This window comes from Phaenicophaeus curvirostris, chromosome 6, assembly GCF_032191515.1.
Source record: "Phaenicophaeus curvirostris isolate KB17595 chromosome 6, BPBGC_Pcur_1.0, whole genome shotgun sequence".
Taxonomy (NCBI): Eukaryota; Metazoa; Chordata; class Aves; order Cuculiformes; family Cuculidae; genus Phaenicophaeus; species Phaenicophaeus curvirostris.
In genome coordinates, this window is record NC_091397.1 from 53,530,016 (window position 1) to 53,545,209 (window position 15,194).

General features: G+C 46.8%; 2 protein-coding genes across 2 annotated transcripts in view; both read right to left on the reverse strand.

Annotated features, from left to right (window-relative positions):
• Nucleotides 1-1,074: 1,074 nt before the first annotated feature.
• On the reverse strand, nucleotides 1,075-2,502 carry PRR15 (proline rich 15). Its single transcript, XM_069859067.1, has 2 exons — nucleotides 2,433-2,502; nucleotides 1,075-1,415 (listed from the first exon to the last, which is right to left on the reverse strand). The coding sequence occupies exon 2, from the start codon at nucleotides 1,404-1,406 to the stop codon at nucleotides 1,080-1,082; it is 327 nt and encodes a 108-aa protein (XP_069715168.1). The 5' UTR covers nucleotides 1,407-1,415; nucleotides 2,433-2,502; the 3' UTR covers nucleotides 1,075-1,079.
• Nucleotides 2,503-10,016: 7,514 nt separating this feature from the next.
• Nucleotides 10,017-15,194, reverse strand: part of CHN2 (chimerin 2) — a 167,618-nt gene continuing 162,440 nt past the window's right edge. Inside the window, exon 13 of the mRNA XM_069860208.1 lies at nucleotides 10,017-11,465. Within this exon, the coding sequence (XP_069716309.1) occupies nucleotides 11,294-11,465 (172 nt within the window). The 3' untranslated portion in view covers nucleotides 10,017-11,293. The remainder of the gene's footprint in view (nucleotides 11,466-15,194) is intronic.

Genomic DNA, 15,194 nt, shown 5'->3' on the forward strand with positions numbered 1-15,194 from the left:
CGTACCTGGCCGCTAGGAAATAATTTTCAGTCCCTGCCACTATGTAATATCTTATATCACATTCAGGAAAAGTCTAGAACCATTATAACAATATAAAGTATATTGTGCATGTGCTGCAAATAAATACATCAGTTATTGCTGCATCACCTACTCTCAAGAAATGTGTAATCGCCAAGTGTTTTAGCTGAGTTTGCTCTGTAAGGCACACCACCAGTACAAATCTGGTTTATAGTTTACTTTGTCCAAAAATCCAGAAGCTCTTAGTGGGAGCAGCTGGTTGCCCGAGTTAAAGCACTTTATCTCAGTATCAAAAGAAATCCTGGGAATCTTTAAACTTGCTTCACAAGCCTCGTACACAGTAAATATTTCCAGCGGGGCCCAAGCCCGTTTCCACAGTAGGACAACCACCCTGCCTATGCTCTCCAGGGCTGTCCTCGTCTCCCAAAAAAGTATTTTTCGTACACAATTTCTTCATTGAAGCTTCATTGCGCCAGTAATCACCAATTATGCAAAAGTTACGTGTTTCAGCGTGAATGGCTAGACAACAACCGGCCTCCCGCTGGAACAGAGCTACAGGAGACCAGCCTCCGAAGCACCTGCTCACCCTCAAACAGTAAGAAGGGGGAGAAACCCAGCGTGGTCTCACTTTTTGCATATTGAAATGTGAATGGGATGTGGGGCCCGGGCAGATCCAAGCACCTGCTCCTCACGGTTCGGCCCCTCCGGGGAGAGGGAGGCTGGGTTCACGGTGTGGCGGCTACCGGGGCACAAGCACTCGGGACCCGCGGCGTCGCCGGGGGCCTTGGGCCCTGAAATTAGACTGAAGCGCTTTGTTCCCCCCTTATTTCGATAAGGCAGCGTGTGAGACGAGAGCAGCACAGGGCCCCCTCGGCCGGGGAGCCGGGTCAGAGTCCTGAGGAGGCAGCGGCCGGGGGAAGGCACGGAGACCCCGGGGCGGCCCCTCTGAGCGCCGGAGGAGCCGTCGGGGCGATTTGAAGACGATCTCGTCGTCCCGTCACCCGGGGTCGAGTCCCGGCCGCTCCGGCGGAGCCGCCTCGCCCCTCGCCGCGGCTCCGGGGCTACTCGCCCCCGTGGGCGGCGCCGTCGAAGACCTCGGGGCCGTCGGCCAGCAGCGAGGCGCGCACCTTCCGCCTCTCCTTGAAGCGGCCCGAGTGGGAGACGCGGAGGCTCCGCCGGTTCCCGCCGCCCGCCGCCTCCCCGCCGCCGAACGGGGGCGGCGGCTGCGGCTCCTCCCGCCCGCCGGGGCTCGGGGGGGCGGCGGGGGGCGCCTCGCCGGCGGGGGGCGGCGCGCCGGCCGCGTCCTTCTGCTTCTTCTTGCCGGTCAGCGACTTCCACCACGGCCCCGCCGAGCCGCCCTTCACCGCGGCCGCGCCGCCGTCCGCCATCTCGGGCTCCTGCGGGGACGGGAGAAAGGGAGCGAGAGGGCGGGATGGCAGCAGGGCGGCGGCCCGGCCCTGTTGGGCACCCGCTGCGCTTTGCCCCTTCGAGAGCCCCGCGGACCGGCTCCCGAGGGCCACCCCGCCGTCCCCCCGGGGGAGCCGAGGGAGAAGGAGCCCGCGGGAGGCACCGCTACTCGCTGCCCCCTCCGACTGCTGCGAAAGGGGAGAGCGAGGCTCGGGATCCTGCGCCCCAGCAGCAGAAATGGACCCCGAGGTGCGGCACCCCGAGCTCTAGGTGCAAAAGCGGACCCCGAGGCGGAGTGTCTTGGGCTTCAGCAGCAGAAACGGACCCCGAGGCTCGGGACCCCGGGCTTCAGGTGCAAAAGCGAACCCCGGGGCTCGGTACACGGGGCCTCAGCTGCAAAATTGGACCCCGAGGCTTGGTACCTCGGGCTTCAGGTGCAAAAGTTAGACCCCGAAGCTCGGGATCCTGGGCTCCAGCAGCAGAAATGGACCCCGAGGCTCGGGGCCCCGAGCTCTAAATGCAACAGTGAACCACGGGGCTCGGTACACGGGGCCTCAGCTGCAGAATTGGACCCCGAGGCTTGGTACCTCGGGCTTCAGGTGCAAAAGTTAGACGCCGAAGCTCGGTGTCCTGGGCTCCAGCAGCAGAAATGGACCCCGAGGCTCGGTACCCGGGGCTCCAGCAGCAGAAATGGACCCCGAGACCTGTGGGCATCAGCTGCCAAAAGCGGCCCCCGCGGCTCCGTATCCCGGGCTCCAGCTGCCAAAAGGGGACCCTACGGCTCCGTACCCCGGGCTCCAGCTGCAAGAGCGGCCCCCGCGGCTCCGTACCCCGGGCTCCAGCTGCCAGAGCGGCCCCCGCGGGCTCCGGCCGCCGCCGCGCACCCCGGCACCTGAGCGCTGCTCCGCGGCCGGTGCCCGGCGGGCCCTCCCCTCGCCGCCTCCCTCCCTCCCTCCCTCCCTCCTCGGCGGGGCCGCGCAGCCCCCGGCGCGGGAGGCGACACTGACCTGCGGGAGCGCTCGGCTCGTCCCCCGGGGCAGCGCGGCCGCTCCTCCCTCGGCCGCAGCGCAGGCGGGAGGGCGGCGGCGGCGGCGGCGCGGCAGGTGGCGGCCGGGCCCGGCGCTCGGCCCCGGGGGGCGGGGCGGTGGCCATGGGGCGGTGGCCCCGGGGCGGCCCCCGCTCACCTGCCCGGCCGAGGGAGGCGGGGCCGGAGGGAGCGGGACGGGGAGCGGGGAGCCCCGGGGCGGGGGATGGAGCCCAGGGCCCGTGCCCGGGCGGGGCGGCCGCGCCTTGCGGTTCGTGCACCTGGGAGGTGCGCGCGGGTGGATGTTCTGTAGGCTTCGATTGTCTTTAATTACCCTTCTTTAACGAGGGACGTGCTGAGAAAGACGGTGGCGTAACTGTTTGTACTTAAGCTGGCTTCAGGTTGGGACTTGGAATTTCTGTGGGGTGAGGTGCGGCCGTACAAATCGTAGGATCATAGAGCGGTTTGGGTTGGAAGGGACCTTAAAGACCATCCGGCTCCAACCCCCCTGCCACGGGCAGGGACGCTTTCCACTGGGTCAGGCTGCTCAAAGCCCCATCCAGCCTGGCCTTGAACACCTCCAGGGATGGGGCAGCCACAGCTTCCCTGGGCAACCTGTGCCGGTGCCTCACCTCCCTCACAGTAAAACAACGTCTTCCTAAAACCTAATCTAAATCTCCTCTCTTTCAGTTTAAAATGGTTCCCCCTCATCCTGTCACTGTACTCCTTAATAAAGAGCCCCCCCCCCCAGCTTTGCTGGAGGCCCCCTTTAACTTCTGGAAGGTCGCCATAAGGTCTCCTCGGAGCCTTCTCTTCTCCAGGCTGAACAACCCCAACTCTCTCAGCCTGTCCTCATATGGAAGGTGCTCCAGCCCTCTGATCATCTTCGTGGCCCTCTGATCATCTTCGTGGCCCTCCTCTGGACTCACTCCAACAGATCTTTTCTCATTAATGTCTTTACCCTTTTTCAATTCATCTAGAAAGGAGAAGAAAAAGATTTTCTTGTGCCATGCTGTGTGTTAAAAATGGTGATTGCTCTTTGGAGAACGACACCATGTAATATTCATTTGATTCCTAACATCCCTCCCATCAGCTACATAGTCAGTTACCCAAAGATGCCTATGATCATGTGGAGGAGTTAGTGAAATCAGTGGTATTTCAGCCTCATCTTCTTTTGCAGATCAGCTTCTGCTACTTGCAGCTTCCCTGGATAGCCCATAAAGATAAGCCATGTGGAAACCTGTGAATACAGGTTACCAAGGCAGAGGAGACTGGGGCGTGCACTTATTTCAGTCCTTAAATTGCTCTTTTCAAACTCCAAGGGTTTTGGACAAGGAAACTTGCATGCACACACGCTTAAAAGCTCTCTATCTTTCTATCATACTAACTGATACCAGCAGCACAATCTTTCCTATGGAATAAAGCAGTAACTTCCAGGGAGAAAAGATGGCCTTTACATTCCCTCCTAAGAAGTAAATGACTGGCCTTTTCTCAGGTTCATAGCACTAGGGCACCCGGCTATGGGCCAAGGACAGCAACAGACGATAGGGTCAAGTTCCCTCTAGTGAATGTAACGTGCTGCTGTGTGCTGCTTATTTGTGTCTATGAAGAAAGAGAACACCCACATCTCTCCTCAAATTGTGTGCCCGGGAAATGCCAGAGAAAAAGGAAATTTCTGGAGAAATAAATGAAATTCTTATTATCCAAAGCCCTTTCCACAAAACAATATTGGTTGACATCTATAGCTTTCATTCTGTTTATACGCTTAAACAAAAACATTTGCTACGATATCACATGTTTATATTATTTTGATTACCATAGACCTGACCTCCTAGCTGGTGTAATGCCAAACTTACATCAAATCAGTTCTTTTTTCCAGTTCAGCCTGCTTTAAGGAATTTTACAGTGAAAAAGATTTGTTCTTTTTGATGCTGTACTGAAAGCGGGGTCTACTGAACAGAGACAGGCAGGTTGGAAAGCTTTGTAAGAGACAGTGAGTGTGGGAGGGTGCTGCCTGCACCTGTGTATTTGGTGTCACAGGAGGACAGCAAAACCTACTCTGCATTTGAAAGTCACTGCTACTAGTCACAATGTGCTGATCCGCAAGATTGTCACTGAGGTCAATGTTTATATAAAAACAACTCTGACAGTGAAAATGTATGTTCTGCCTCTTTCTTACTGCAACAGTAGTTGTTGCATTCCTTCCGTATGCAAATATTTACAGTGTTGATATAAAAAGGAAAGTGAAACAACCCACTGAGTCTTTCAATGCATGTAAGTTAGATATTATGTTAATTTAATAAGACTGCTTTACATTTCCAGGTGTTAGCAGCATCTCAAACCTTACCCTTTACTATAACCACAATAAGGACTCCAGCTCTTTTGTAAAGGGGAAGAACATTTTTCCTTGTTGACAGCAGGCTGCTGGAGATAAAACTAAGGTCATATTCCTATAGCAGGACATTAAAAAAAAAGATATTCGTGACTAGTGACACCAGTACCCTTCCTACCCCTGCAGGCCTTGCAAAAAAGCAGTTCATCCAATATCCATACTCCTTAAGCAAAGAACCTACACACTGAATAGAAAGACAGAGTTGATCATTATCAATACCAGTTCTTGCAACAGTAACAACTCAGTTCTTTAAGCTTCAAATTTCCAAAGTCTATCCCTAGTTCTTCCTAGTCCTAATTATAACTGTAAGACTATTGTCTAAAGAATTAAAAAACCCTCCATAAATGTCTCTTATTGACATCAACCTTATTCCGCATACTGACGACTGTGCAGTATCCAGTAACTATACAGGTTCCTCAGTATTTAGATTTCTAACCTAAGCCTGTTGCCTTGTTATGAACACTTATGGGCCCCAGTCTCCTAAAGTCATGTGATAAATGGACATTGGTCATACCCATACCTGCTCTAGAGCAGAAGGAAAATTAAGGTGTCTTCAACTACTGCCAGCAACAATTTGTGTTCTTCAAGACCTACTGATCCAAACCACAGAGCTAACCCAAGTCCTCATTCTAATCTTCATCTTAGTAGTCATAAATGGCTCACACTTTCAAGAAAAAAGAGAATACTTTGACCCCCACCTTGTCAGGCCCTACAGAACTCTGAAATGAAGGCATATTCCAGTGGTAAACCTCAAGTCTGCTGTAAACTGAACCCTGACAGTTTCTCTACCTATAACGTGCTGTTCGTTTCTATTGTAGCTTATAAAGCACTGGCTCGAAATGACACAAGCTTTCTTCCTAACTGCAGTCCTTACATCACCTTGCAATAATCAAAATCCTTCAGGCTCTGAACTCCCAGTCCTGGCTCTAGCTGTAGCTTCACCATAATTATAACCAGAATACCATGCCTTCAGAGAAAGATAATGCAAAGTATGGCACCCATGTAGGACTCATTGATGTCCTAAATCTACAAGCCCTAGAGCATTCAGCAATAATCATAGCTCCCTAAGGTTCAGATTTCTGAATCTTAACCATGATCTTCGCTTTAATCAAGGGATTAATCTCTACAGCTAAAGAACATAAAATGTACTAATGCTCTCACTCTTATCTTCGGAGTTCTATAGTCTCTTCATTCCTTTTAGATAGCTGTAGGGGATATAGCAATATAATTCTGCTTTGAAGATCCAGTTAGATGGCATTCTTCTCCTTGTGTAAGTGTTTTGAGTTACCTTCCTACTCAGAGTTTTCGTCAGTTCCAGGTTGTTGGCAGGGTAGTCTGTTGCCATTTAAATCTTCTTCCTACCTTTTCTGCAGATGTTGCCTCTGTACTTGTCAATAAAGAAATAAGAAGGTGGCCAGAAAGGCTCCTGTGGCTTGTGGCCTTTGAGCAAGGTTTCGGGAGAGCGTAGCATTGAAAGAAAATGTAGCCTCTCCAGCTGTTGACACTCCGGGGATCTTAAACAGATGGAGAAGTGCCCGCTTGCAGACCCTTCCGTGAACTTTCCTCCCAGCCCCATCTCTTTTTCTGCCTTCTCTGGCCTCTTCTCAGACAGCAGGGCAGCAGCTCTACCTAGCCATGACCAGGATCAGAGAAGTACAGTTCCCTTTGCCCTGCCTGTACCCGTGTGTGGGTGAGCATGATACTGGAGGCAGCCAAAGGTACAGCAGAAGAGGCTGTTGGCTGTCTTCATCTCTGGGTGGAAGGCAGAAGGAGAGAGCAGCAGCCTAGCTGGGTTAGGAGAACACTCCCTCCAGATATCCAAGTCCAGGCAGGGCCAATGCAGTTAATCATAGAATCATAGAACGTTTTGGATTGGAAAGGACCTTAAAGATCATCTAGTTCCAACCCCTGTGTCATGGGGCAGGGACAACTCCCACTAGACCAGACTGTTGAAGGCCCCATCCAACCTGGCCTTGAACACCACCAGGGAGGGGGCAGCCACAACTTCCCTGGGAAACCTGTGCCAGTGCCTCACCACCCTCACAGTAAAAAATGTCTTCCTAATAGCTAATCTAAATCCCTCCTCTTTCAAGTTAGAACCATCCCCCCTCTTCCTATCACTACATGCCCTTGTAAAAAGTCCCTCCCCAGCTTTCTTGTAGGCCCCCTTCAGGTACTGTAAGGCTACTGTAAGGTCTCCCCAAAGCCTTCTCTTCTCCAGGCTGAACAACTCCAACTCTCTCAGCTTGTCCTCATAGCAGAGGTGCTCCAGCCCTCTGATCATCTTCATGGCCTTCCTCTGGACCTGTTCCAACAGTTCCATATCCTTCTTATGTTGGGGAATCCCAACATCATCTCACCTGTGTCTCATCTGTACATGTCTGCGCTGTGCAGTGTTTCAGCTTATGATACAAGAGAAGACACGATTGCTCCATGTACTCTGCAAACCACTCTTGGTACCCATCTTCACTTTCACCTCCTTGTGGAGTGACTATAAGCCTTCCTTCAGCCCAGCTATTTACTACCACAGGCACTCCCTCCACCTCTCTGAGACCTTATTAAGACCAGGGTTTTGCCTAGTACTACACCACTATCACTCCTCCCTCCTGTATCCTAAATTTGACAGTAATGCACAGCTGAGGTCTTTCAAGCACCTTGTTTCAGAAGAGATCCCAAGCCTGATACATTCCTTCCTAGAGTCTCAGGCCAAGGCCTCCTGCAGCTCTGTCTCCTTTGCTAAGCTCAAACGTTGTGTAAGCTTTGAGACAGTTAAGTGTACAGGAAAGTGTACTCTTACCTCTTGCTTAGAAATAAAACGAATGCAATACCAAATCACCCATTTTTGTGCTCTGTTAGATCCATTCTGTAGTTTGAACTGACATTAGCTCACAGAGCAGAGAGCTGAGAGCAAAGCTCTGTCTCCTTTTTATTTTTAAAAGTTTTTCCGAGGAAACAAAAATCTCTCTCCTTATGCTCTTTGTCTGCTTCTCTTTTTGCAAGTTCTTCTCCTTCCCCAGTAACTTCTGCATCCTTTATCCAGTTCCAATGGCATTTGACAACAGGAGAGAGATAATTTTCACAACTGGTGTCTGGGTGGAGGAGCCCCAAAACAGTGTCTCAGCCGAAGAAATCCTTCAATAGTTCCCTGTTTAGGCTTGTCTGCCATCTGCTTTTCCAGCACATGTGTGCTTTGGAGACAGACACAGCAGTATTCTGAGGAAAAAAGTCCATCACTCAGTTGCTCTGGCAGGCTCAAAATATTTAAACCTGACAGCATTAAAAAGAAGAGCACTTAGGAAAGTTACTACCTTATAAACCATTCGCTTCATATAATGTTTTACTAAGCATAGCTAAGACACTTCTGCTTCATGGGAGGCAAGCCATCTCACCCAAGTAGCTGCAAGGTTAGCAAGGGGGTACTGAGTTGCACCCATCACACCAGAAGATGGGGCTAGCTGAATGAAGATGGGAAGCACGGATGGATGCTGGCAGCGGGGCACTGCTGCTACACCCACAGCTCTCCATCAAAGGCCTTCTCCCATAGCTGGAGTGGAACAAGATTCCTGCTCAACATCTAGCTGCAGACAGGCTCCTGTGCAGTCAGGCACAGGTATCTCACCCGATTCCAGAGGAGCAGAGTTGTGCTTCACTCTGATTCTATGACCTTGCAGGGAAGTTACATCAGCTCAAACACAGATTCCTGGAGCATCTTTCCAATGACTCTTACTACTCTCTAATAGTGCCTCATGTGAGAGATGTCATCACACTCTGCTGAATGCTTTGAAGCAAAGGGAAGATCCCGCCAGACATTTTTTTCTGGATACTGGAGTACAGGCTTGCATTACAGAGATATATGCTGTGTCTTCTGCTTTAGCAGTCAGTTTTGCGGAGAAAAGTCTGCTGACCGTTTCCTTGAATGGTGAGTTTGGAGCAGAGACGATCAGATCTCAGTGATGCTGCTCAGCCCTAGGTGCAGCAGTGATGGCCATAGCAAGTCTGAGATAAGAGATGAAGCATCTGCAGCACTAATGAAGCACGGAGGGGACACAGTACCTCTACCTCCACACTCAGTGTGCCCCTGAGGATGCCAGCTGAGAGAGCATGGACAATTCATTAGATATTTGTATTTTAACATGGAGAATCATACTCTTCCCTCCATCCAGCAGATTAGAAACTTCTGCCCTCCCAAGCCACTATGCATAAGTATTTCTAAACATGCTGCTTTGTACTATTATTGAATCCTTAGGTTGAAGCATATGCTGAAGGACCCAGACTGCAGACATGTCAAAGCTACTAGTTTGCTCATAGCAGAAGGAGAATCAGAAGTAGAATGGCTTGTTTGTCTTCTTGCAAAGATAAAAAAAATGGTACTAAAATACTGTTCTTGCTTAAAAAGTAACTTATCAATGAACTAACCAAAGGGAAAAAAAATATATATAAAGAAAATAGTTAATTGTGTGCATTCAAGAGAGTAGAAAAGTGCCTGATAGCATGGGTTCTTGGATGTTGATTGGATTGTTACCGCACTTCGTTACTTAGTTGACTTTTTACACAGAGGAAGTTCAGGGTGGTCGCAGAAAATAAATGCATGCGTAGGCTTGGCTGTGGTAGTATGAGCATCCAAGTGCCAACCTGAAACTGCTGACATTCAGTAAAACTGTTCTAAGTTTTCCAAGTAGGAAAGTTCCCAGCAATGTCAGGATGGTAATTAGCGATTGATTTTCATTTGGCAGCTTGCCATGTGGTCAGAGTGACAGACACCAGAACTCTTTAACACATTTAATGGGATTTTTCCTTCCATTTACACTATCATAAATTACAAAGAATATTTCACTTCACAAAATAAAACCATTTCCAGAGCATTTTTAGGACAGTATTAAGTAGTACATAACCTACAACAAATAGTCCTGTACAAAGCAGGAGGATCTATGGAAGTACTGGGAACGCAGACTATTTAGCATTTGCTCTGCCATCTGGGTTAATCTATCTAGCCCTTAGTTATTTCTCTAGAAGACGACAAATTTACAGTCATACCCTCCATCTCCCTTCATTATCATAGTTACACGTATTTTTCAATTTGAATAGAAACATGTGCTCCCTGAAATAATTCAGGAAACGGCATCACTGAGTTACCAAGCATATGATACAAAAAAATCAACATGAAGGATTGTTATAATTGAAAATTGAGTTTGGTAGTAAAGTATGTTGATTTTATATGCTTGCAGAAACATCTCATGCTGAGAAACAGTTTTAACATTAGGAATAAGTTGCAGTTAGACTATGAGCTCTGTAGATCAATGTTTGTGAAGGGAGAAAAATATTAAAATTTGGTAATAATTAAATTTACCTACTCCCACATTTCCTACAAATTCATTCTTTCTTGGTTTTTTTTTTTAAACAAACCATCAGGAAACACATTCAAGATAAATATCTACATTTTTAGCAGATTTACTGTACGTTTATAAATACAGAAACATGACAAAACATAACTCGATTTTTTACAGAAAAAAACAAATCCTTCATAATTAATCCAAAAAAGTGCTAGCTTTTCGACAAGGCCAGAAAATATCCAGTGTCCCAGCATCACTTAACTTACATATTACTGTAATCTAAGAAAAATCTGGCATATGAAACTAATACTACCACCAGGACTTTTGAAAAATTCTCGCTGCCGTATTTTACATGGGAGTAAAAAATAATAAGAAAAAGGATGAGAAAATACTATATATTTTGGAAACTATCAAATGGCTAAAAGTGTACAATCTTAGGGTGCTAGTGCCTAAATGCAAGGAAACCTAAAGAAAGCTGGAATACACACAAGGAAAGAATTCTCCTTTAAAACACTTGCAATGAAAGAGGTATGTCAGGATAATACTGCATTAGTGGTAATTGTTTTCAATATATCATAGCAAAAACACAGGAAAGAATTAAGTGGAAAATAATCAACGCACCGCATTGATTTATAGTTTGCTAAAATAAAATGCCATTCTTTCAGCTAGGTAAAGTAAAAATATCTTTATAATATAGGTTCTGCTTCACAATTGACATATATAATTATGTCTCGTGGAGAGGGAAATGTATTAGGTGTATACAGGTAACACTGATTAAGTACCTTTTTGCTTCTCTAGCCATATTAAAATATGTTTTGTGTTTCTTAATAAGTTAACAATAAAATTGTTTTCAACTTCTAAAAACAAATATACATCTGAGGCAAGGCAAAAGATACAAGGTAAGAGGATTTTTTCTGACCTTTTTTTTTCCCTTCTACAAAGAGGCATATGTCTATGAGACATAGGCTTTCCCTAAACATTTTGGCATCCATCTGCAGCTTTGCAGAAATCGAAGTGCAGTCAAGGAACTCTTCCTTTATATTTAAAAAAAAATTAAAGAAATGTTGCTTTTCCTTCAAACGAATTGTTTTAAAACAAATGGCTTTGAAGATATGCCTCTGTCTAAAAAAGAACATCTTCATTTTCTATTAAAATCTGCACAATTAACTTCTGGTACCGCATGTCATTCAGTGTAGCAAGGGTACTGTCCTCTGGAGGTCTCATTAAAGTAGGCCCAAACACTATTCCCAGGTTTTCAGCATTCATAAAATTCTCCTTTTCATGCAAGGTAACCCTAAAATAGAAAGAAAAAAGAGAGGAAAAAAAAATCTAAGTAGTTGTTTACTTTCCAGAAGAAAAGAATATATGCATCTTAATCTGTAGTCCCACTTCACACCAAGCACTGCTAGATAACAACATTTTTCAGCATTTTTCAGTAATGATGTTTACTTTCACTCAATATAGTAAGTGTTTCCACATCAAGTACAATGCAGTTATGGTGAGGTTGTGATTTCCAGTGCCTTTAAACACCTCTTATGCAGCTCTTAGGTGATTTTTCCACGTGGCTCCCCATTAGCGTATGAGAATTAGTGGCAATTACTTTCTTGAAAAGCATGATCTTGGTTTAAATGATGATGTATGGAGCAGTCCTCTATATTCTGGCGTGCTTTACTTGGTGCGCATCACTATGGAGATGCAGATGTGCTTCCTGAATATGAACCCAGATTTTAAGTGCCAGTGACTACATGCTTCCAGCTAGCAGGAACCCACCCATTCATGCATTTCTGCCTTGCTGGCTGCCCCAGACCAACCAGCTGCTGATTGATTTTGATACTTGTTAGACTTCAGGAGTAGGCTGAAACCTGGAGCGGTCTAGAGAGGTGGCTTGCTGCAGTCAGGTTGCTACAACTGCCATTTATCTGTGACAGAGAATAGAAATGCTTCTAGGAAGGAGCCCAGGCTGTTATGTTCCCTGATGCAGATCATATAATGTAAATATAAAGAAAAGGTTGTCTATGCGTGGCTGGAGCAAACACAGACTGGCAAGGATGCAGAGGAGTCATCTCTCAGGCCTGCTGGAAGATGCCAGGTGTGCTCAGGCTTCTTGTCCAGGTAAAAGAGCTTGATCACATCAGTATTGTCCCAGCAAGACTTTGGTATTTGGCACTGCAGCTTAGAGACAGCCGTGGTCCCTTGATCAGTCACATTCCTCATGGACCAGACACTTAGAATCATAGAATCATAGAATAACCAGGTTGGAAGAGACCTACTGGATCATCGAGTCCAACCATTCCTATCAAACACTAACCCATGCCCCTCAGCACCTCGTCCACCCGTGCCTTAAACGCCTCCAGGGAAGGTGAATCAACCACCTCCCTGGGCAGCCTCTGCCAGTGCCCAATGACCCCTTCTGTGAAAAATTTTTTCCTAATGTCCAGCCTAAATCTCCCCTGGCGGAGCTTGAGACCATTCCCTCTTGTCCTGTCCCCTGTCGCTTGGGAGAAGAGGCCAGCACCCTCCTCTCTACAACCTCCTTTCAGGTAGTTATAGAGAGCAATGAGGTCTCCCCTCAGCCTCCTCCTCTCCAGGCTAAACACCCCCAGCTCTCTCAGCCGTTCCTCATAAGGCTTGTTTTCCAGCCCCTTCACCAGCTTTGTTGCTCTCCTCTGGACTTGGTATTGCTAAGAAGAGCAGGGGCGAAGTTTCACATCTCCTCCACACACAACTCCTCTGCCAGGGTGAAGCACATCTGGTTTTGGAGTCAGCTTCCTTGGCAACAGCTGAAACTGCCGCTGGCCATGGCAGTTCCCAGTAGGGTAGCAGTTAGGCAGTAGATTCACTCATGCCATCATGAGAGCACAAAGACCCTGAAACCAGAAGTAATCTGGTCCTCCTTTGGTTGCAAGGTCCATATAAGACCAAGTTTTGCTTCTATTCTTGGCTCTCTGCAAAGAGTGGCTGTCACATAAAAACACTGTTCCTGTTTGCTTTTGGGGCAGAAGTCCAGTAGAGCCCTTACTCACAGATACATCCTCATCTTCTGGCACAGGGATGTCAGCTATGGTTTGCACGGAGAAAAGGCAAAGCCCCCTCTGTGCAAGTGTATGTGTAACACACTGCTTTTCATCTGTGTCTATATGCAGCAGAGATGCTGAACAGCTACGCAACATCACATACATCTTACTAGCACTTATATGCAGGAGTAAGGGCTTCTTGCATGGCCTGGGGTCAATACAGAGAAGATTCACAGCTTCTCTGCAATGTCAGCAGGTATGGAGTTCGATGTATTTTGCCACAGGGGAGACTGCTCATGCTACTGTATTTCTTCTAATTTTAAGCAAGAAGTTATCAGAGACAAAGTTCATATTTTACTGAAGAAAAAAAGATTAATTGACAGACAGGCTCATTTTTCTTTGCTGCTGATGTCCTGTGCTGGATTTTCCTGACTACACTAGTTTATTCTTTCAATGGAGGAAGAAGAAAGACAATAAAGACAATAAACAGATTCAGAGAAGGTAGCTCTAATTTTTCAAAAGCAATACAAAACTTACTTAGCTTTGATTGAGCTCTATTTAGTGTCCCTGCCATTTGATAGAGAGATAGGAAGTGCTTCAAAGAGCAACTCAGTGCAGTTTCTTTTCTGTTGAGAAACAGCTCTAGTGTAGAGGCTGTGATTCTGCAGTGATCCTGCAGTTAATACACAAACAGACTCCCTGACACCAGCGCACGTTTTTTCCATGCAGGAAGAGTCCTATGGGGCTGGAGCTGCGACTCTATGTTTAATCTACAGAACAGCATAGTCTGAACGTAAATGATCCTTCCCTTTTTTGCATTCAGATGTCTCTGGCAGATTTTTCCATAGGGGCCAACACGCACTCGATTTCCTTGCAGAGACTGAAAGCTCTAGTTTGGGAAAGGAGAGGAAATTTGTTGCGTGTCTTGCAGGCATTTGAGAAAGAAAGCTTAATCAGCTGCTTGGACTATTTTTGTCTCATCAGTAATTCACCTCAACAGCTGAACCAAGCCTGTACTGCAGTTCATGAAAAAGAAGGAAGGCAAGTCAATACTTGGCAATTAAAAATTTGCTGCTGGGACATGAAAGTACTGATTCTGTATACAGGTCTGTTTGTCTACAGCCTCCATGAGCCGTCTTAAAAGCCGTCATGGTTCATCATGAGTTGTCCATACATATGTGCTGACGAAGGCGAGGGTTTGCACATCTCATTTTTGCAGAGTCTGAAGAAGCTCCTGCATGCCCAGGTAATGTCTCATTGAAAAGTAAAATTACTCAGTTGTAATGATCGGAGTCGATTCAAAATGTGGAAAAGTCTCTGCATAATGAGAACCTGATTGAGCATGAAACACACTTCACACAAGCACTCTGATGCAGTTTTACATGAGGTCTTTTTCTTTTCATGTTGGCATTCGTATTGCCCAATAATGCAGATCAGACCCAGCAAATACTCCAAATTTGCAACCGTGCTGCAGGTTTTGACACAATTAAGAAGAGATCAAAAATGAAATTCAGGCACTTTTGAAAATTTTCTATGTCTTATGACTAAAGAAGCTTTGGAAAGCAAATGAGGCAGAGTGAGCTTTAAACCAAAAGGGATAGGAAATAATTGGTAAGGGCCTGTATTGCTTTTACTAGTTGTATAAAAACAGGCTATGCTTGATTCTTGGCTTAACTGTGATGTGAGCAAACAACTTGTCAGGGACAGCTCTTTCCTTTTAGGGTTATCATTCAGGAAGACATATCAGGAGGTAAGGGAAGCAGAAGCAAGGCATGATCAAGTGACCTGCTGCAGCATATCTAACACATCTCTACCTATTGTTCTGGCATTTATCAGTTGTTATCTACCTCAGAGAAACGTGGTAAATCTCAATTAACTTTTCAAAGGCTTGCAATGATCTGCCAGCAAAAGGATCTGTTTTATATATGTGCATAGCTTATATGCATTTATACAAACACAGCTTGCCTGTTTATTTGTAACATTAGTGTTCTAGTGGCAGTGCCCTAGTG